The sequence below is a fragment of the Lathamus discolor genome, chromosome 18 (assembly GCF_037157495.1).
Source record: "Lathamus discolor isolate bLatDis1 chromosome 18, bLatDis1.hap1, whole genome shotgun sequence".
Lineage (NCBI taxonomy): Eukaryota > Metazoa > Chordata > Aves > Psittaciformes > Psittacidae > Lathamus > Lathamus discolor.
The window spans coordinates 1837407-1856752 of NC_088901.1; the positions used below are offsets into that span (position 1 = coordinate 1837407).

At 54.6% G+C, this 19346-nt stretch overlaps 3 protein-coding genes and 1 long non-coding RNA gene across 8 annotated transcripts; 1 reads left to right on the forward strand and 3 right to left on the reverse strand.

The window, feature by feature from the left end:
* Window positions 1-490: 490 nt before the first annotated feature.
* Window positions 491-8374, forward strand: LOC136023212 (uncharacterized). Its single transcript, XR_010616527.1, has 2 exons — window positions 491-1028; window positions 7429-8374. It is a non-coding gene; the product is annotated as an uncharacterized LOC136023212 (long non-coding RNA).
* Window positions 2818-6803, reverse strand: LOC136023411 (uncharacterized). The gene is made up of 9 exons (XM_065697829.1): window positions 6166-6803; window positions 5810-5942; window positions 5526-5582; window positions 5231-5330; window positions 5017-5168; window positions 4844-4945; window positions 4561-4654; window positions 3534-3696; window positions 2818-3100 (listed from the first exon to the last, which is right to left on the reverse strand). The coding sequence occupies exons 1-9, from the start codon at window positions 6399-6401 to the stop codon at window positions 2818-2820; spliced, it is 1320 nt and encodes a 439-aa protein (XP_065553901.1). The 5' UTR covers window positions 6402-6803.
* On the reverse strand, window positions 7976-15299 carry MEAF6 (MYST/Esa1 associated factor 6). 5 transcript variants are annotated; one of them, XR_010616526.1, is made up of 8 exons: window positions 15147-15298; window positions 14899-15014; window positions 14576-14663; window positions 14098-14143; window positions 13344-13536; window positions 9893-9950; window positions 9215-9248; window positions 8692-8747 (listed from the first exon to the last, which is right to left on the reverse strand). XR_010616526.1 is itself a non-coding variant. In XM_065697447.1 (7 exons), the coding sequence occupies exons 1-7, from the start codon at window positions 15240-15242 to the stop codon at window positions 8739-8741; spliced, it is 582 nt and encodes a 193-aa protein (XP_065553519.1). In that variant the 5' UTR covers window positions 15243-15298; the 3' UTR covers window positions 7976-8738. The 5 variants fall into 5 exon arrangements, 4 of the variants coding, with proteins under 4 accessions (XP_065553519.1, XP_065553521.1, XP_065553520.1 ...); XM_065697447.1 differs by lacking the exon at window positions 9893-9950 and having other exon boundaries at window positions 7976-8747; XM_065697449.1 differs by lacking the exons at window positions 9215-9248; window positions 9893-9950 and having other exon boundaries at window positions 7976-8707.
* A 309-nt stretch (window positions 15300-15608) lies between these two features.
* SNIP1 (Smad nuclear interacting protein 1) lies at window positions 15609-19340 on the reverse strand. Its single transcript, XM_065697443.1, has 4 exons — window positions 19124-19340; window positions 18943-19039; window positions 17715-18304; window positions 15609-17085 (listed from the first exon to the last, which is right to left on the reverse strand). Exons 1-4 carry the CDS (start codon window positions 19291-19293, stop codon window positions 16821-16823), a joined length of 1122 nt encoding a protein of 373 aa, XP_065553515.1. The 5' UTR covers window positions 19294-19340; the 3' UTR covers window positions 15609-16820.
* Between the last annotated feature and the right edge of the window lie 6 nt (window positions 19341-19346).

Here is a 19346-nt window from a genome sequence, read left to right on the forward strand (position 1 = left end):
AATAACACGTTCCTCATTACTCTGCAATAAATGGTATGGGCTGTGCTTGAGTTCCAACGGGCAGTTCTGCAGTGGAGTCTGGAAAGAAGACATATTTCATCCAGTTATAGCACATCTGTGTCAGATGTTGAGCATGATAACACATTAACATGTCCAGACTTTGCTCTAAAGCTCTGTTATGACCTGGGGAGGAAATGCAATAGGAGTATCAATGCTCACATTCCTGTATAAGAATCTTCCCCTCCCACCTGCTATCTCTCAGCACAGTGTGTTCTTCCCTGAGCTGCTAAATGTGGTCTTTGTTGAAATGTGTGCTCTTAATTTAAGCCGGGGCAATGACCTTTTCTAGCTGAACACAAGCAAGGAAGGCTCCTGGAGACAGAGCTTTGCTTCAAAACCCAAACCTGGAACCTCGCAGTCTTGAAAGGTCATTTACTGGCTGTGGGGGCAATCTTTGCTTCCATCGAAACTGGACCGACACAACTAAGGGAATCTGGGCAGGACAGAGGTTTGTGACTGTAACCAGGAGAGGAAGAGGTGGTGGTGATTCATCTGGTTGTGATGTTAGTCCTTTTCTATTGCAGTGACAGTCTTGTTGGCACATGGAGCCGTTTGGGAGGGTTGGTCCCTAACACAAACCAAAACCATCCCCACAAACTGCTGCTGGTTGTGCTGCTGCACACCCAGAAACCCCAACAGAGATCCAGTTCCGAGCTCTCATTCTCCCATCCAAGGCTTCTGTGTGAGCGAACTGGAGCATCCTCTCTGAGTGTAAGTACCACTTCCCTGTGTGCCAGGCATCCTGGTGGACCTGGGCTGCGGTGCCCAGGGGAAAGCTGCTCAGAACCGTCACTGATGGGTGTTTTTCCCCCCTGCACTGAGTCAGAGGAGCTGCCACCATGCCCACTGTTACTGCGGAGCTGTCACGACGCAGCCTGTGGCTTACCGCTTCCTCGGGGCGCATCGGCGGGGAGGACCCATCAGAACTGCTGTGCACTTGCATTGTGTTTCTTATCCATCTACAACAGGTTAGATCTGCCTCTCGCTTCGCTGATCTCTTCGAGTTAAGGAGGTCACACACAGGCACCCTGCTGAAAGCTTCCTGTACTTGAGGCTTGCCCTGTCTCCATCCTGGCAGCCTTGGGCTGCCTCCTCTGAGCACCCCAGCAGGGTGAGGAATTGCTGCTGCTCTCTTGGAAGGGAGGAGCTGGGGGGCAGAAGGCTCCTGGGAAAGAGCAGGTGATCCAAGGCTGTTCCTCTTGGGGAACTAGCGGGGCTAACGGGGAACTGCAGGGATGGCCGTGAGCTCTCCGAGCCTGGTGAACCCATCCCTTCCAAGCCAAGTTGTTGGAGCGGTCAAATCACTGTGGCTGCATCCCCCCCAAAAGCATGAGATGGTGTAAAGGGAACCAAGGAGGGAGGGTTTGAGTAGGGAAAACTTGGGTGTGAAAGAGGAGGCTGAGTGCGGGTGTTTGCAAAGAGGAATTGAGGGGTCCACCCGTGTGTTTTGGGGCTCGAGAAGAGCAATCTCCTCTTTACCTTCCCAGTTGTGCCAGAAAGAGATGGAAAAGGCGGTTGGATTCCATCCAAGGACAGGCTTTGCTCCCACTGCACAAAGAAGAGACAAAGAGGCAGGGGAAGAGCCCCGCTGCAGGGCAGCTGGAATGTTCTGTAAAGCAATCCTATAAAGGAAGGAAGGAAGAAATGGGAAGCTGTGCTGTGGCAGAGGTCAGAGCCTGCCGGGTTCCCCTTGTTCCTTGCCCTGGGTCAGGCAGTGACCCAGGAAGGGCCGTGGGCAGCGGATGCAGCCTCCAGCCGAGGGGGAATCGGGTACCCGGTGTCCATGGGGCCCCATCCGGCTCCCAGGCTCTGTTTGTGTGCTTCTTGCTCCTTAAACTCCAGTTTGAACCCATCTGGTTCCCCCCATGGGGGATTTGGAGGATGTGGCAGCTTGACTCCAAGGTTTCAAAGCCTTTCCAGAGGCAGGGATCTGATCTGAGGCTATGGGAAAGGGGATGCTGTGTGATGGAGGCTCACACGTGTGTGTGGTGATGCTGCTTTACAGGGCAGCAGGTTCAGCACCAAACCCGGCTCAGGCTGCAGGGCTGGTTCTCTCCCTGCAGAGGGGAAGGGGTGTCCCGAGCCCAGCAGCAGCTCGGCTCTGGGTGTCTGGGAGGCACAGCCATTGCTGGGAGACAAATGGAGGAAGTGAGCAATGCACGGAGGAAACGCCGCACCAAAGGGAGCAGAACGGTAACGGCTGGAGAGGGACCTGGAGGGAAGGAAAGGGCCTGTAGGGACAGGCCCAGGGGAATGGCTTGAACCTGCCCGAGGGGAGACTGAGCTGAGCTCTTAGGCAGAAGCTCTTCCCTGTGAGGGTGCTGAGGCGCTGGCACAGGGTGCCCAGAGAAGCTGTGGCTGCCCCATCCCTGGCAGTGCTCAAGGCCAGGTTGGACACAGGGGCTTGGAGCAAGCTGCTCCAGTGGAAGGGGTCCCTGCCCGTGGCAGGGGTTGGAGCTGGATGGACTTTAAGGTCCCTTCCAACACCAACCAGGCTGGGATGCTCTGAAAGCAGGCGGGGCAGGAGCCTGGGATGCAGGGTGCAGCAGTGCTCGCCCTCCAGCCATGTGTTTTTCAGTTCACCTCTCGCCAGCTTCCTCAGTGCTGGGGGTTTAACCCTGAACACCCCTGTGCTCCTTCAGGGTTTGCCTGTGGAAAGCTTCCCCTGAAGGAGCTGCTCCAGGGCAGCTTCCTCTGTCTCTGCTTCTGGAGCAGGATAGACCCCTCAGTGCATTGGCGTGGGGAGCAGCAGCCGGCTCAGCCCTCCTGGCAAAGCCAGCCCTGAGAAGCAGCTTCCCCGTGGCCCCGCATCGCACGGAGGGGCTGGGGTAGGAGCAGGACCAGCTTGAGCAATAGGTCAGGAGCATCTGCATGGCGCTGGCCTGGAGGAAAGGTTTCTGCGGGTGGGGAGCAGCGACTGCCTCCCTGGGTGATGCGGTGAGGATGCTGCAGCAGGGGCGGCCTGCGATGGGGCTGCTCGCTGGGGAGGAAGGCGTCAATGCGGGTACCACTGCTGCAGCTCTTCTGGATGCCCTGATCCCTGCAGGACAGGGGATGGCCCATGTGGGGCTGGGGTTTTGGTGCTGCAGGGCCCCACCAGAGTCTCGGTTGTGGGGCCTGGTTTGTTTTGGTGTTTCACAGCACAGGGCTGTCCCAGCTCCAGCACTGGGCAGGAGCCAGGTCGGTGCAGGATGAGTCAGGCCACTGCTATTTGCATTGCATCAGTTCCCCGATGGTGCTGGGTGCTGCATGGGCACGTTGGGAGGAACCATCCCTGCTTGCTGAGGGGCCTGTCCCTGGTCCCTGCACGCAGGGGTGGGCACAGAGGCTGCACTCGGGGCTGTGGGGATGGTCTCCATGTGCTCCGCAGGGCAGCGGCTCCCCAGCATCAGTCTGCCTGATGCAGGCAATGAAACCGAAGTGGCTGCTGTCTCTTAGGGCAGCCTCTGCAGCGGGCTTTGTTCCCCCTTTACCTGCCGCTGTTGGGGGGTCCCTCAGGGCCAGGCACTTGTGGGGTCACTGCTGCTGACGGTGGAGGTGGCTGCGGGCAGCTCAGGGCCACGCGGGGCTGGTGAGGCCCGTCAGCGATGAGAAGCGCTCGCCCACCTCGGAGCAAGGACGGGGGGCTCGCAGGGCCTGGCAGGGCCGGATCAGCTCCAGGTGCAGGGAGCACTTCCCCGAGTGAACCAGTGCTGGGGCCGCATCCCCTCCCGCATCACCCAGAGCTCATCGGGGCTCTGTGCCCATCCCAGCCAGGCCAGGAGCACCAAACACAACCCAGCAGGAAGCGGGCGCCTCTATTTCACAGCACTTGGGAGGATGGAGCAGAGGGGGGCCAGGGTTTGGGCACAGGGCGGCCCCATCGCTCCTGCACCTTGCATGGAGCCCAAGGCCTGTCCTGGCACATACGGAGGGCTCAGCACCCTTCTCCAACCCCTCTCCATCCTGGCGCTCCCATGGTGCAGCATCCCTGGCTGAGCCCCTCTCCAGGGATGAGGGTCCCTCGGCTGTTCCAGCAGAGCCGGTCCCCACCAGGGGCTGTTGCAAGGAGCCAGCTGAGTTACACCATGCGCATGGAGCCGCTGACAGAGGGGCCTGATCCGGCCAACGAGGAAGTAACCGGGGCAGTGCCTGTGTTTTGCAATCCTTGTGTGGCCCCACCACCGCCAGGTCGTGCACGGTGACGGGGAGCTGGCTGTGCCCTCACTCCTTGCGTGTGGAGCCTCCCGACAAGCTGCAGCGCATCAGGGTGATGCTGTTGGGTTCCGCCGCAGCCAGCCCCGGGGTAGCCCCAGGGGAGCAGCTCACCCTCCCCGGCCTCCAGGCTGGTTCCTGCTGCAGTTCTGAAGGGGCAGGACCAGGCAGGGCCTGGCTGGCGCTGAGGGATGGAGGCACGGACGGGGACACGTACGGGAGCAGAGGCTGGACCGCGCCGTCCTGCCCGGGCAGGGAGGGATGCGCGGCTCCTGCCCCTCTGCTCGCACCTTCACGGCCCATCACGGAGCCGCTGGCCCCAGGAGCCTGGCTGGGGCTGGGGCTGGGGCTGGGGCTGGGGCTGGTGCCGGCTGCCGGGGCGGCTCCAGCCATCGGCCTCCTTTAACAGAGCAGAAGGGTGAGAAGGGAAGCGCCGAGCGGAGCTGTGCGAGTGCAGGAGCACGGCCCCATCTCCTCCCAGCGCCTCCCAGTGCCCGCACGGCGCTGGAGGGTTCCCTGTGCTGCCCATGGCAGAGCTGAGAGCCCCATTCCCAGCTCTGGTGCAGGGCTCCCCTTTCCCCTGCTCTACCTGGGGGCTCTCTCCCTCGCTCCCACTGGCGTTGGGCTCCTCTGTGTCCCCCAGCAGCTCGGGGCCGTCACCGCTGCCCCACCGCAGCGCCCGCTCCTGCAGCTGCAACAGGGAGTGAGGGTCCGGGTGCTGGAGGGGCCGGGGGGGGCTCCGGGGGTCCCGCAGGCACTCACCCGCTGGTGCAGCCCCTGCTGCTCCCGCAGCAGCTCCAGGAACCGGCTGCTCCACAGCAGCTTCTCAGCGCCCAGCTCGGTGCAGAGGAAGCGGACGTCGGCCTCCAGCGCCTCCAGCCTCTCCAGCACGGCCTCGCCGGCATCACCGCGCCCTGGGACCACAGCTCAGCACCAGCCAGCACCCCAGTGGCACCCCCCTGCCCCAGGGACCCACCTGCCTGCCCCGGCTCCAGCGCTGCAGTGGGGTCCCCGTCGTCCTCGTCCTCACTCTCCTCGCTGCCGCTTTCCAGCCTCAGCCTCAGCGCTGCACCGAGCTGGAAGCCACCATGGACAGCAGGGACTGATGTCCATGGGCAGCTGAACCCATGGCCCTGGCACTGACCATGACCGGGAACGTGGCTGTGCCGTGCCTTGGGGACCTGCAGCCCTGCCGGTGCCGCCCAACACCACGGCACCGGGCTCGGATGTGTTCCAGGGAGCAGAGATCTCTGCATCCCCCATGGAGTTACCTCCTCGGTGACCTGGAAGGCGATGTCCCAGCAGCTCTTGTAGAAGATCAGCAGGTACTGGGGGAGCGGGTCCATGGTGAGCAAACCTGCCTCAGGCAGCGTGCCCAGGGCTCTTGGTGGGCAGAGCCGTGCAGTGCCAAGAGCCAAGCCCCAGTGCTGAGGGTCCCAATCCCCCAACTGGCCACAACCCCCAGCACCCCATGCGATGCGCCCATGCCCACACCGTGCCTGGAGCCAACACAACTGTGTACCAGCCCTTGGGGAAGGGGCCCCATGGTACTGACCCACGCCAGCCTCCAGAGCCACTGCAGCCCCTGGAGCGCTGTCCCGGACAGCAACAGGAGCCACCAGCACCCGGCACGAAGGAGCTGCCTCCACCTTGGCGCTGCTGCACCGCGCTGCCTGCCCATGGGGGCCCTGCAGAGCAGGAGATGGAGAGGGGATGGGCCAATGCCCCAGGGTGCTCACCCACCGTGCAGGGATGAATGGAGAGCTCTAGGGCGCAGCACCATGCGCTGGTGTCCAGCAAGGCTTGTGAAAGGGAGGGCAAGAGTTTCCAGGACCAGATTCCAGCACTTGGGATGTGGGACCTGTGCTCAGCAGGAAAACCTGCACTCCCTGCCCAGCTCTGCCCCCTTACCTGCGCTGCACCACGCGTGGACCCGTCCTGGACACGGCTCCTGCTGCCTCGTGGCTGCTCTCTGCCGCTTGCCTGGGCTCCGTAAACTGCGTAATCCTCTTGGTGATGAGACTGGGCAGGGGATTAGCGCTGCTCCTGCTCTGCCTTTGGTGGCCGTAAGGACAGGCGCTGCTCGGCCGCTCTTCATTTGCTCTGCAAGCAAAGGACTTGTGATTTAAACTGCTTTTAGCTTTCATTGAGAGCTCACCCTCACGGCTGTGTCCGAAGCCAGGCACTGCCTATGCTGGAGAGCCTTAGTTTTGTTGTCTAGGAGGAAAAACTGAGATCTTGAGACATAAAATAGAAGTTTTAGGCAAAACTGCCAGAGTCAGGCTCCAGCACCTGTGTAGGTGATGGTGCTTGGCTCCCAAGGTGATCAGAGCACCTCTCCCTGCCTTACCATGCTACCAGTGCTGCAGAGTGGGGCTGCGCTGGGACAGACCTCACGGGCCCTGTGGCCTCTTAATCTCACCCATCTCGTAGCAGCCAAAGGGCCCGGGTGGGAAGAGCTGCGGTGAAGCACGCGTTTGCCATTGCCATCAATGCGCTGGCTCCCCACGCCGCTGCCACCAGACACAGCCCTCCTCGGAACAGGCTGCCCCGGTCCTTCAGTGACAAACACTGCTTCATCCCCTGGTCCCCCAGCAGCCGCGGTGTGTGTCACAGGGAACGCGGAGCTGATGGGCACCAGCACAGCCACACCTGCACGCGCAGGCCTCACTTGCTCCAAGCTGTGCGAGCTCTTTGCTGTTCCCCTGCAGGTCAATGTGCTGGCCTGAAAGGCAGAGCAGCTGTCCGCGGGCTCAGAGGTGCTTTGGCCGCTCTGAAGTTGAGGCGTTCTTGTGATCCTTGCTTTGGAGCAGCAGCAGGAGGAGGATTAAAACTGCTTCTGTACCAAGGCCAAGTAATCCAAACCCATCACCTGCGACGCCTTCTTTCCAGAACTATGGAAAAACGAGGCCTTGCAGGGGTTTGTGCTGTTTCTTGGATCTTCCACCCCCCTGTATTTAACCTCTGTTGCTTCAAACACAAGAAAGTAGGCCAGCTTTGCAGCTTGCCTGTTAAGCTGTTACATCCCCACAGATAAGCAGCTGCCAGCCCCTGCCAGCAGAGCACCAGCCCCAGGATAAACCAGCTCCCACCGCGAACAAACACAGAGCTGCCTTGATCCCGGCGCCAGACAGCGGGAGAGCTTTGCTCCTATCCATTTGCCTTCCCTCTTAGGTACTGCTCTGATTGACTGGGATGCCCAGAGGGACCCCAAAAAGACCCAAGACACCAGGAAAGTGGTAACTGCTCCCATGGCACCCCCTCCATCAGCAGTGTAAGTAGACGCAGCTGCATTACAGCACCTTACCCCCTTGAGGAAAGCAAAGCCCATTTCAGCATCAGCACTGGTATCTTGACCTGGCTACTCTGAAAAGCACCCAACACTCATCCCTCTGTGTGCTCTTCCAGTGGCAATCCAGGCTGCTCGGCCCTTATCTGCAGGCATTCTGCCAGTATCAGCAAGAACTGACTTAGAAGCCAGTCCTACCTTGCAGCAGGCTTAGTTGAACACAGCCGGAGATTAGTGCCTGCCAATCCTTGCAAGTACTCCCTGTTATGTCTGCCAGAGGAAAGAAAGCACAAAGGAAACCTCCTCATGGTCACGACACAAGGAGCAGCCACTATGTGCAAGTGGAAGAATTCAGCAACGTCTTCACAGAGCAGATGGAGAACAAAAAGCACCAGGAGTCAGATTTTGGACTGAACAAACCATGAGAAGAGAGACAAACATGTACCCTTTATTGTTTATGTACAAATGACATCAGTTTGTATTAAAAAGAGAATCCACCCGATCTCAAAGACAGCAAAGAGCAAGACAGCTTCAAGCTCCAGCCTTCCCTGCATCTAAAAGCACTGTGTAGATTTTAGGAGATGGTGTTTAAAATGAAACTGCAGAGAAAAGGGTTAACCACCTTCTTCTCCGCCTGACAAAGAACCAAAAGGAGCTGCTCCTGCCACTCTACATGGATTAAACCAAAGTAACCAAAAGTCCATTTGATAACTATACACTTGGCTGTAAAAAAAACACCCACACAACAGTACCAACAAAACCAAAACTACAAGGCTAAGTATCAGCAACAAAAGTAATCTAAGTCTTACAACACGGATGGGCCACACCAAATCATAGCCCAGTTCCAGTGGAAAAAGAAATACCTCTCCATGGGTTTGCAGATGACAGGGGTGGCAGCAGCAACATCAGCCAATTCTAGGAAGTTCCCAACTGAGGTGGAAGCACAGAATAGTCAGGAATTCAGGACTACCACTGCTACTACACCTTAAGTCTTCCTGCAACTCAGGTGATGTAAAAATGATGCAAAGTACATGGTCCAAGATTTTCTCCCCCCCATCTAAGTTCGTTAGAGTGAATCGCTCCCATCTGCAGACACTTGGCCAGAGAGCTGCCATCATGCTCATTCAGTCGACTGGCATTTTCTCAGTGGGGATTCACGCAGACCTAAATCCCAGAAGCATCAGCACTGATGAGTCTAGTAGTCCTGCAGAGAAAGGAAAGGATGGGCACATTAACACCTTTCTCCTGTCAGTTCTGCTTGCAGAGCTGGGATTCTCAGTCTTCTCTCATTTCTACACACCATTAGTTGCAGGCAAAACATGTAGCTAAACATTCAAAAGAAAGGACTCTTGAAAACCTCAGGTCAAGAACACATCAACTCAAACCAGATGCTTCTAATGTTCCAGATCATGACAAGGCAACAGGACGCAAAACAGCTTTCTGCATGAGAAGTGCATAGGATTAACTGTGACCTGGCTTCATAACAAGCCTACCTGGGCTTATTTACTGTTACATCCACAAGACAATGCTTAGCTCATACCGTGATTCTCCTCAACCATGAAAATAAGGTCTTAAATTACAGCAGAGGGAGGCTTTTTAAGATTAGGAGTCAGTCAGCCACTCAAGTCTACAGATGAGCAATGAAAACAATGACAGAGCACTGATACTTACGGCTCTTGGCTTTTTGTTTAACTTGAGATCAATCCTGTGGTTGGAAAGATAAGAGAAATGTCCATTTCAATACATTAAACCAACACTAGCGTTCAAAGAACCAGCTACTGCATATGGCACAGGCTACAACAAAGACTATTTGGTTAATTCAACCCACATTCTCAATTGGGCTGAGCCAAATCACTGTCCCAGTATTACTGGACAAGACAACAGCAAAGAGACAAGAGAGTGGATTCTTTTCTTATTTGCCAAAATGCATATTGTGTCCACTCAAAACAGTAGTTAATAAAAGGTTCATAACCAAAATCACAGGGAAGTTATGCAGCATAAAGAAATGAGGTTAAACACGCATGCTCTATGTTAATTTGTTAGATGTGTAACTATGCCACAGGTAATTATTCAGACATAGTGGTAATGGTTATTTACTTGGGATAGAGATAGGAGTTTCAGATGAGCAGGGATTACATGAGTCAAAGGTATGGAGTTTTATTACATTTTTCCAGAAGGAAATATCCAATCTACACTCATCTCCTTCAGAAGCAAAGCCGGAAGAATCAGGTTTTAAACTACGGGTTTAAGTTAAAAAGTTTGCTCTATTTTAAGTAAAAAAATGAAACAGAAAAGTAAAGGAGAGTGAAGTTAATCGAATTTTGCTGAAGTTATTAAATAAAATGTTACCTCCATCACGTTTTTCTGTTTTTAAAAAAAACTTCCCAGCCTAACCTAATATACATACCTACAATTAAACAGATAAACTATGGGTTAGAAAGGTCTCAAAAGGCACATTGGTGTCTACACACTAACAACACAGCACAAGTACTAATTCAAGTCAAACTTACTCAAAGTCATAATCAAACATGCCAGACGGGCTGAGGGGCAGCATTTGAAAGGAAGAAAGCAATAGAAATTAATATACTAATGAATTAAATAAATTAGTTGATTAGCCACCCTAGCGAGATTACTAAAAAAATCAAAGGAAATAAAAGAAATAATAAAGCCAGTGTTCAAATGCCATCAAGTTCTTTCTTGAGATATCTTAACCCAACAGGGGCACAAAAAGCACTCCAGATGTGGCAGTCCAGAGTCCCCCTCCCCAATTGGATTTCTGGGTAACAGAAGTGTTAGAACAGAGGCAGAGTGGGTTTAGGGAGGGGATTTTAGGTGCTGAAAACAGAGCTATCATCAGACCCTGGGGAGTGCCCACTAGCTCAGAGAGAGGAAAACTGATTCGCTTGCAAAACCGAACGAGGGGTGGTCAGAGAGCAGAGGCTTTGTCTAGATTATTACAGCAAAGCAAAGCTGGTTCAGGCAGAGCTGGAGACACGGAACTAAGTGGCTGACTTGGCATTTGAAGAGTCGCACCATGCACTCGCACACACACATCCTCTTGCAGAGCTAAAAAGAGAACACGGTCATTTGGCCAAAGCTAGCGACAGGCTGGTGACATCCCCACCCCTCGCCTCAGCGTTCACACCATACCACAGCACGGTCTCTAGGAACAGTCCTGCCCCAGAGCCAACAACTGTGTGTGTTGGAAAGGGCTGCTCCACAAATCAGCTCTAACTCAGGAGCTTTTCAGCACGGACTTTCTAAGAGCAGTATTGTTTCCTCCTGAAACACTTTTTAGGCATGAGAATTGCTGAGCCCACAGAAAATAACCATCCTGGCTTTCTTGTGGCTTCACAGGAACAGAGGACTTCAGTAAAGACACTGCAACTTCCATCTGATTCCCTGGTTTTCACTGCTGGGAGCTGACCTGCCTATTCACACCAGCTCTGTCCAGTCTGAATCCCATTCCCAACACCCCTCCAAGAGGCGTACAAAGCAGAACACCCAGTGGACTCAATGCACCTTCAGTTCCCAACTCTTCCCCGTGCTCCAGGACCAGGAGAGCAGAACGCTGGCAGGGTGCTGGCAAACACAAGAGCTTCTGATCAAAAAGAAAAGCCACTATTTCTTTGGATTCTAATCTTTTTTCATTCTATGGCACTCAAGAAACAGACCCAAGGGTCTCTTGCAACAGCACTCAGGGCTGCAATGCATTTTAAAGCACATAGCTCTATTATTAGTAGACTGGGATTGCGTTGTCATTGGGTTTTTTTAAGCCAGATATAAATTGGTCTTTTCTGACTAAATTTAGGGGATAGTAACAGTCATCACAATTTTAACAAGAGCTTTTGTTACAAACTTAAATTATCTTCTTTTCATTCACTTATCTGTTCATGCTAAGCATTACAAAATAGTCAATCACTAACTAAGCCTTTCTGTAACGTGGATGTGTCTGATGTATCTCTTAGGATGATAAGAACTGCCATACCAGATCAGACCAGGGCTCTTCACGTCCAACACTGTCCCCGCCAGTACCCAGCATCAGCTGCTTCAGTGGAAGGAATGGAGAAGAAACCCCAAAGCAACACAACCTGTCAGTAGGACAGGTTCTTCCTAACTCCTGTCCCTAAAGTTCAGGTTATGCAATGGAGCAGAAGACTTATTTACAGCATCTGGACTGCACCCCACTGTGTGTGCAGAGGATGGGTTTGCTGGCCAGGGGAGTGCTTAGAAGAGTATTTTGTAACTCATGTGAAACAGCAGTTTTCCTAAGCCGTACTTCAGGATTACAGGCTGTTTCTCTGAACTTATTCACAGATGGGAGTTTCCTGTGTTATTCACTTCTTTCCAATTGTCTAGAGGCAGTGAAAGAGTTTTGAGCTGCTTTGGACTCGTGAGGAACCCAAGGGACATCCAGTACTTTAGGAGGTTTGCCCAATTAAGACTGCTGTAGGTAGCAAATTCTGATCTAAGAATTAAAGACACACTAATGCCCAAAACCTAATGAAGGAGAAAAAACAGTCAAACGTTTCTCAAGCACTATACCTACCTCTGCATCTCCCACTCCAACCTTCCCCCAGCAACTCTGGACATTTTAACCGCTTCTCTTTAAAACATCTCTCTCTTGTAACTCCTGAGAAGTTCCCTTAAAGAGAAAAGCCCATCCAAAGCCAAGCTCTGCACTTAATGCATTTCTGCAGCAAATGCCTCCTCTTTCCAAGAGCATGGATCTCCATGTTTCCTCCCTTAGGACCTAACTCCTGGCTTTAATGGCTTTACATGACAGAGGAATGGCTTTAACCTGCCAGAGGGGAGACTGAGCTGAGCTCTTAGGCAGAAGCTCTTCCCTGTGAGGGTGCTGAGGCGCTGGCACAGGGTGCCCAGAGAAGCTGTGGCTGCCCCATCCCTGGCAGTGCTCAAGGCCAGGTTGGACACAGGGGCTTGGAGCAAGCTGCTCCAGTGGAAGGGGTCCTGCCCCTGGCAGGGGTTGGAGCTGGGTAAGCTTTCAGGTCCCTTCAACCCAAACCACTCTGTGATTCTATGGTCCAGCAGCAGCTTATGTTGGCCCATGGAGAGCAGTGCTGTAAGACACGGAGTGTGAGCCATCAGCCTGCCACACTGCATCATGCTTTAAGGGTTTCACAGGTCAGAACCATTCACCTAAATCCAGCCATAAGGAGTTCAGGAAATCTTTGTTTCACATGAATTTCAGGTCAGTTTAACAATAAACACTTTGAGGTTAACGTAGCAAAGCAACTCTTCTACGCCATGATCAAGAGACTCAGTTTGGTATATGACAGCTAAAAGGGCTTGGAATAGGAATCTTAGTGAAGATACTGGAAGTGCCCACAACCCCCAGAACATTTAGATTTGCTTTTCCATTTCACCCCCTTTCTCCAAAGAAAGCCCTGACATTCCCATCTCACTTGGTCCTGCAGAAACCAGTAAGCAAGCACAGGAGGCCAGGACTGCCATCTTCCCCTGCTGGAAGGCAGACAGCTTTACTCTCCTGGACAGGCAGGAGACTTAAGAAAGCCTGCTCAAAAGTACGGCTGGACCAGAGCTGGAGTCAGCGCCCTGTGCTGCTTGTTTAACTTCTTCATGATTTCCCCTCCTTGATACAACGAGGGGCTGATAAACGCTATGGGATGGGTACAACTCAAAACCAGAAAGGTTACTGACACAAATAACCCCAGCTGCTTGTTATTCTAACGAGTTACTCGTTCTTTCCACATCACACAAACCCAAGAGCAGCTAACCGCGCAGAAGGTATGGCGAGAAGGCTGCTGGTACCACTAACCTGTGTCGATTTTTGTTCTTCCGCTTTTTGTGGCTGCTGTGGTGGCTCCCAGAAGAAGTGGAAGAAGCAGCTTTCTGGGGTTTCACCCCCTGCACAGACCCATCCAGCTCCTCAGCATCCTCCTGGTTGGGTTCATTCTCCTGATTGTGGAAGTCTGGAGAAGTGTCGCTTTCCGTGCCGCTGCCCGGCTCCCCTAGAGCAGGACAAACACAGCTGAGCACAAGTTACCTCCCTACAGAGCACAGTGCACGGGCAGCAGAGCCAGCCTGAGCCTTACGGCATCAAGAGGTAAATAAGAGAACCTGAAACATTCCCTAAGGCCAGCAGCTAGCTCCGCAGCAAGTGGAGCACGCCAGAAATGTACCCGGTTTGGTCTCAATTACAAACCCATTTTTAAACGTCCTGAAGGTACGTGGCTCTCCACATGTCCCTCTGACCGACAACACACACCAATGTGTTGCTTCAGCTCTTTCAGCCTCTTTCTCCAAAGAGCACCAAACCCATTGAAATGAGTTTAATGCACAATAAGCTTTTGTTAAGCGTAAAAGAAGTTTACTCGAGAAAGGAAACAACTTGCGTCTCACAGGGCACCTTTGCTGCCTTGTGCAGGCAGCAGCTGTGCGGGAGCACTCGGGATGGAGGCTGTACTCACACAGGGAGCAGTGAGTACAGCCCCGGTCCAGGCAGCTGGAGACAGAGCTGGGGAGAAGCATCATTCCTTCCAAATCCTGAGAGAAAGGAAAAAGCCACTTACGCTTCTCAATGAGCTGGTCCTGAACTCCAGCTAACGCACTGACCGCCTAGGAAAGCAGAAGGGGTGTTAATGGGAGCAGTAACTCGCCACTTCTCAAATGTTCAAAAGCACAGCGATCACCTCACAAAGACACATCAGGCTTTCGCCTGAGAGCTCACAACCTGGCACCAGCACAGGAGATGGGGGATAGGAGCAAAATGATAAGGATATGATGGCAGTGACAAGCGTGCTGCACGGGTGGCTCCTGCCTGCATTCCCTTCCACCTCTCTGGGCACTAAATGGGAAGAGGGCTCTGAAAGAGGCTGCTACATGGGATGAAGATGCTCGGGTTGGGGAAGAGGAGCTTAAATGGTCCAGCAGCAGCCTGGGCGACCAGAGCACCGCGGGCCCGGCCGCACAGAGGAGCACCAAGGGATGAAGACGGGGATGGGGACGGGGGTGTCTGCTCAGCCCGCTAGGGTCCGGCCCGGCTCTCACCGCTGCCGAGGTGACCGAGGACTTGCTGAAGAGCCGCTCCGCCTCCTTGAACTTGCGGTTCCTCCGGTCGTTCTTGCTGTTGGAGTTCCTGGCACGGGAGAGAACGGGCATGGAGGGGGCACGGAGGGGGCATGGAGGGGGCATGGAGAGGGCACGGAGGGGGCCCGGAGGGGGCATGGAGGGGACATGGAGGGGGCCCGGAGGGGACATGGATGGGGCAGGGAGGGGGCACGGAGGGGACACGGAGGGGACACGGAGGGGGCACGGAGGGGGCACGGAGGGGGCCGGGCGCTGCCTCCTCCCTCCGCCCGTCCCTCACTCACTTCTGGTTGGTGAGGTAGCGGTCCCAGCCGCGGATGATGTTCCCGTACATCTGCGTGTCCTCCAGGTAGCTGCCCTCGAAGGCGTAGATCTGCCGCTCCAGGTTGGCCAGCGTCTCCTGCCGGGCACAGCGCAGCGCATGGAGCAGGCCCGGCCCCGCGCCCGCCCCGCGGCCCAGGCCCCGCCGCCTCCCGGCCCCGCCGCCGCCGCCGCCACCCGCGGCCCGGACCCCGCCGCCGCCGCCGCTCACCGCCAGCTCCTGCTTGCGCTTCACGAGCTCCGCCAGCTCCCGGCGGGTGTCGGGGATCTGCGGGGGGCCGCCGGCCTTGGCGTGCAGCGCGGCCATGGCGGCTGCGGCCTGCGCGGGCCGGGCGGGGCGGCGGCTGCGCTACCGGGAGGGGCCGCCGGGGGCAGCGCCGAGCCCGGCCCGGCCCAACCGCTACGCCCCGGCCCCGCCTCTCCGCTCCGCTCCGCTCCGCCTCCCCCGGCACGGCGCTGGCAGAGCTGCGGGGCCATGAGCTGAGCCCCAACCCGGCGGCGTCGGGGGCAAAGGACGCCGAAAGGGCAGGAGCGGCATCCCCGGTACCCAAATCATACTTCATATGCTTCTTTAACGTATGCGGTGCCCTCCATCCCAACGGCGTTCATCTGCTTTCAAGGGACATACAGGAAAACAAAGGCACCCCCGAGAAATATCAACACTTAAAAGTAATTAGGGCTAAATTTACAAATTCTTTATTTAAAAACCCCTACAGTATATATAAAGGAGATCCTCCGAGTCAAAACTACCTACCATGTGAAACCCTGCAGCAACGGCCCGTATTTACATCCCAAGTGTTCCCAGCCTGTGCAACACGTGTGCACAGCACATGAGCACAGGTCAGAGAGCCCGCGACCACGGAACAAACACCCACTGGGAGCGGCGTGGAAAATGCACGTTTCTTACAGTGTGAAGCCATGGGGAGGGAAGACATCCAAAGATGCACGTACTTGAGGGAGTGGAACTGTTCATCCTCTTCTTAAAGCCTTGTTTCACAGGGGGGAAGTATTTTAAACAAGTGATTTGTGTTAAGTTTCTTTATCAAAAGAAAAATAGTGCAAACTCGGGTTGAAACAAGTCACCACATAGAAGGTCTCTGTGTAATGCGAACAAAACCAAGGAGAAGTTATTTGTGGGCTGGGGTGGTGCCAGAAATAAAGGCTCCAGCCCCTAACACTTGACATCCAGCATAAGCTCAGCACCATGTGTGGGACGACGACCCAGATCTCGGCTCCCAAACCACATCGGCAGCACCTGAAGCCCCAGGAAGACTTTGACTTCTATTCCAAATTGCCTCGTGATTTTTGGGTGGTAAATTCCAGTGAAATACCCTCAACAAGGCAAACCAAGTACCCAGCACATACCAACTTCTCCACCTCATTAGTAGCCAGCCACGTAAATTCTCCTGTCCAGAATTCCTACCAGGCAAAGGAATTTGGCAAACTAGGGAACACGCTGTGTTACAAAACTCATGGGGTTACTTTCTAACTAAGATTTCTGTTAAGGAGCATTTTCAAAGGGCTATGACAAAACAGTCAATAAAAATAATTTTAAATACACCAGCTGTGTTCTGAGTCATTTCCTGGCAGAAATGTCCTTCAACATCTGTGGAGTTCTCCCAGCATCAGAGCTTTCACATCCAGGTGCTCTTCTGCTTGTTGGGGAGGAAAAGCAAAGAAAAAAGAACAAAGAAAAGCTGTATTTCCCAATATGCAGAACTATCAGAAATGAATAATCAGGGAAGTCCCCCAAATAAACTATTGAGAACAGAAGAGCAACGGAAAAAGGACTTTAAGGCAATAAGAGGCATCAGTGCTGCGATGCTCCAACGCACGTTCAACTGCAATTTCTCTCTCCTGCCCCTTCCCTTTCCCTCCTCATCTGTTAACTGTCAGACTCTTCCTCCTTCTCATCATCATCATCATCGTCCTTTGTGTTGGCCTCGGATTTATCCGAGGATTCATGGAGAAGAACGTATTCCCTGCTGCTGAACCCGAACTTGAGCACATCCTTCTCCTTCAGTTCATAGTAGCGCTGCGGCTCAATCCGCTGGTTGTTTAGGAAAGTGCCATTCCCAGAGCCCAGGTCGATGATGTAGGGCCTCACTCTGCGGCCAACAGTACCATCGGCACGGGTGTACTCCACGAGCCTGGTGAAACAAAACAACACCCATTCGATCACAACAGCCAGAAAGGAAACACTCTCCAAAAGCAGACGGGTTCCCCGGCTGCAGTTAATACTCATCTGCACTCACAGAGATCGGAAGAAGCCTGATGAGAGCAATGGGAAACTGTGCGAGACTGAGCAGATTCTGAGACTGCAACACCTCCTAAAACTTCTGGTGATATAATAAAGCAATTCCTACACCCGAACAGATGGCTGTGCCCTACGAGAGCATCTTTGTCTTCAGCAGCAGGCAACCCCCACTGCTTCAGAGGAGACAGGCACACTTTGCTGTGAAAGGCCACATGGATAAAACCTCTTTCTCAAACACTTTTACTGCCAATTACACCTGATAGATCATTCCAGTTAGGATACACATCAGCTCTGTCTAACCCTGCTGTGTCATTTGTCTTACTAAAAGGCTGCTTGTGGTTAAATAGGAGGAATTACAGATGGCTTTGATTACTGCTAGGATGATGTGCAGCAGCCAACATAAATTCCATCTCTAACATACTTTACAGCAAACTCGTACCTCTCGACTGTGCACATCCAAGGGGGTTTGCTTGCTTTTCTTTCTCCTTCCTGAATAATCCTGTTTCATCAGCAGGTACTTACCGGTACTGAAACACAGCGTGCTGCTTCGAGCAGGAGGGGTGGTCAATGGGAATATCTGCGATCCTGCGGTGCCTGCCCAGCAGATAAGCACTCTGCCTGTGAATGTACATGACTGGCAGAAACTCATCGTTTTTGAAAGGATAAAGGCGCCAGCGCTTCTTCGGAATGCGAGCTTCAGGGGGCTCGCTGTACTTGATCACCACGCCTCGGAAAGTGTTGGTGTCCTCCAGCAGCGCCCCCGACAGTTCAAAGCTTGGCTTCTCTTTCTTCACAGCAGGTTTTTCTTTAGGTTTGTTATCAGACTGCCCCAGTTCTGGTTTCTGCTCAACGCCACTGCCTTGGTTGTTTTGCCGATGCTCTCGCCTCCTCTCGTTGTAAAACTCCCTCTCTGCTTGCTGCTCACGGATGTTGTGGGCATCCCTCTCTCGCTCGTGGCCACGGACTCCAGGCCGCTCGTTTGAGTTCTTCCTTCTGTCTGCATGGTCTCTGTGTCTGTCTCTGTCACCGCTCCTGTCTCTCCTATGTTCTGGTTCTGATGGATATCTCTGCTTTCGCTCCTCGTTTCCTCTCCGGCAGTGATCATCTCGCTCCTGGAATGAAGAATCACTTACAGCAACGCAGGCAGAACTGGCACGGAAGAGCAGCAAATCCACCTCAGCTTTTAAGCAAATCACAATCCTACACATGGAAAACACACACTTGGACGCTATCTGTGGATCTACCGCTACATGAGAGAAACTGCCTTCCTTGCCAAGCTATCTAGATTCCCACGATTCACACCAAAGAGAGATCAAGCAACCGTGCAATGCATCATCTGCACTGGGCAAAGCAGCTCACAGGAGCAGCTTGCATGAGGGCACAGGCTGAGTTCATGCCCACATGTGAACTTCTGGCAAAGCCTGGGGTGGGCAGCAAGAGCTCTTCAACTGCCAGGACCCTCCTCCTGATGCTGCACACTACAAGGCCTTGTGGAACGTAACTGCCAGCTGAGAAGTTGTTTTTGAGCAAGCTGCTCCAGTGGAAGGGGTCCCTGCCCGTGGCAGGGGTTGGAGCCGGATGAGCTTTAAGGCCCCTTCCAACCCGAACCAGGCTGGGACGCTGGAATCCATACCTCTCACGGCAGAGTCCCACAGGAACCGCTGTCGGACAGAGTCACGAAGCGCGCAAGGCCCCGCTAACACCTCCGCGGGCAGGACCGGGCCTCGGTGCTACCGACAACGCCAATTACCTGCTTCACCTTCACGGCAGCGTGGTGCGGGCTGCGGCTCCTCCTGCCGCGCGGGGACCGGCTCCTCCGCCCGGACTTGCTCTTCCTCTTGGGCGACCTTTAAAGCAACGAGAGCAAGAATGAGGAGCGGAGCCGGGGCCGGGCGGCGCGCAAGGCCCGCAGCCACCGGGCCCGGCCCTACCTACTGCTCCTGGCCTGGCGCGGCCCGGCCGGGCCCCGCCGCTCCTCGGTAGGCGGAGACTGGCTGCCCCGCGCCGAGCGGGAGGCGGAGCGCCGGGGGCTCCGCTTCTCGGCCTTCACCGCCACGTCCCGGCGCCTCCGCTCCCGCCGCCGCTCGGCCTCCGCCTCCATGGCGCCGCCGGCCGCCACAAAGGGAAGCGCGCCCCGCTTCCGGTGCCCGGAAG

Excerpts from the sequence above, each read along its gene's own strand:
- LOC136023411 (XM_065697829.1), bottom strand. The coding sequence starts at position 6,401 with ATGAAAGCTAAAAGCAGTTTAAATCACAAGTCCTTTGCTTGCAGAGCA. Across the intron at positions 5,169-5,230 it reads GCTGGAGCCGGGGCAGGCAG|GGCGCGGTGATGCCGGCGAG; the intron begins GTGGGTCCCTGG and ends CTGTGGTCCCAG. Across the intron at positions 3,697-4,560 it reads CTCCTGGGGCCAGCGGCTCC|GCCCTGCGAGCCCCCCGTCC; the intron begins GTGATGGGCCGT and ends CGGCCCTGCCAG.
- MEAF6 (XM_065697450.1), bottom strand. The coding sequence starts at position 15,242 with ATGGCCGCGCTGCACGCCAAGGCCGGCGGCCCCCCGCAGATCCCCGAC. Across the intron at positions 14,144-14,575 it reads CCTCGGTCACCTCGGCAGCG|GCGGTCAGTGCGTTAGCTGG; the intron begins GTGAGAGCCGGG and ends CTGCTTTCCTAG. Across the intron at positions 13,537-14,097 it reads GGACCAGCTCATTGAGAAGC|GGGAGCCGGGCAGCGGCACG; the intron begins GTAAGTGGCTTT and ends GTCCTGCTCTAG.
- SNIP1 (XM_065697443.1), bottom strand. The coding sequence starts at position 19,293 with ATGGAGGCGGAGGCCGAGCGGCGGCGGGAGCGGAGGCGCCGGGACGTG. Across the intron at positions 19,040-19,123 it reads CGCCAGGCCAGGAGCAGTAG|GTCGCCCAAGAGGAAGAGCA; the intron begins GTAGGGCCGGGC and ends GTTGCTTTAAAG. Across the intron at positions 18,305-18,942 it reads CTGCCGTGAAGGTGAAGCAG|GAGCGAGATGATCACTGCCG; the intron begins GTAATTGGCGTT and ends TCTTCATTCCAG.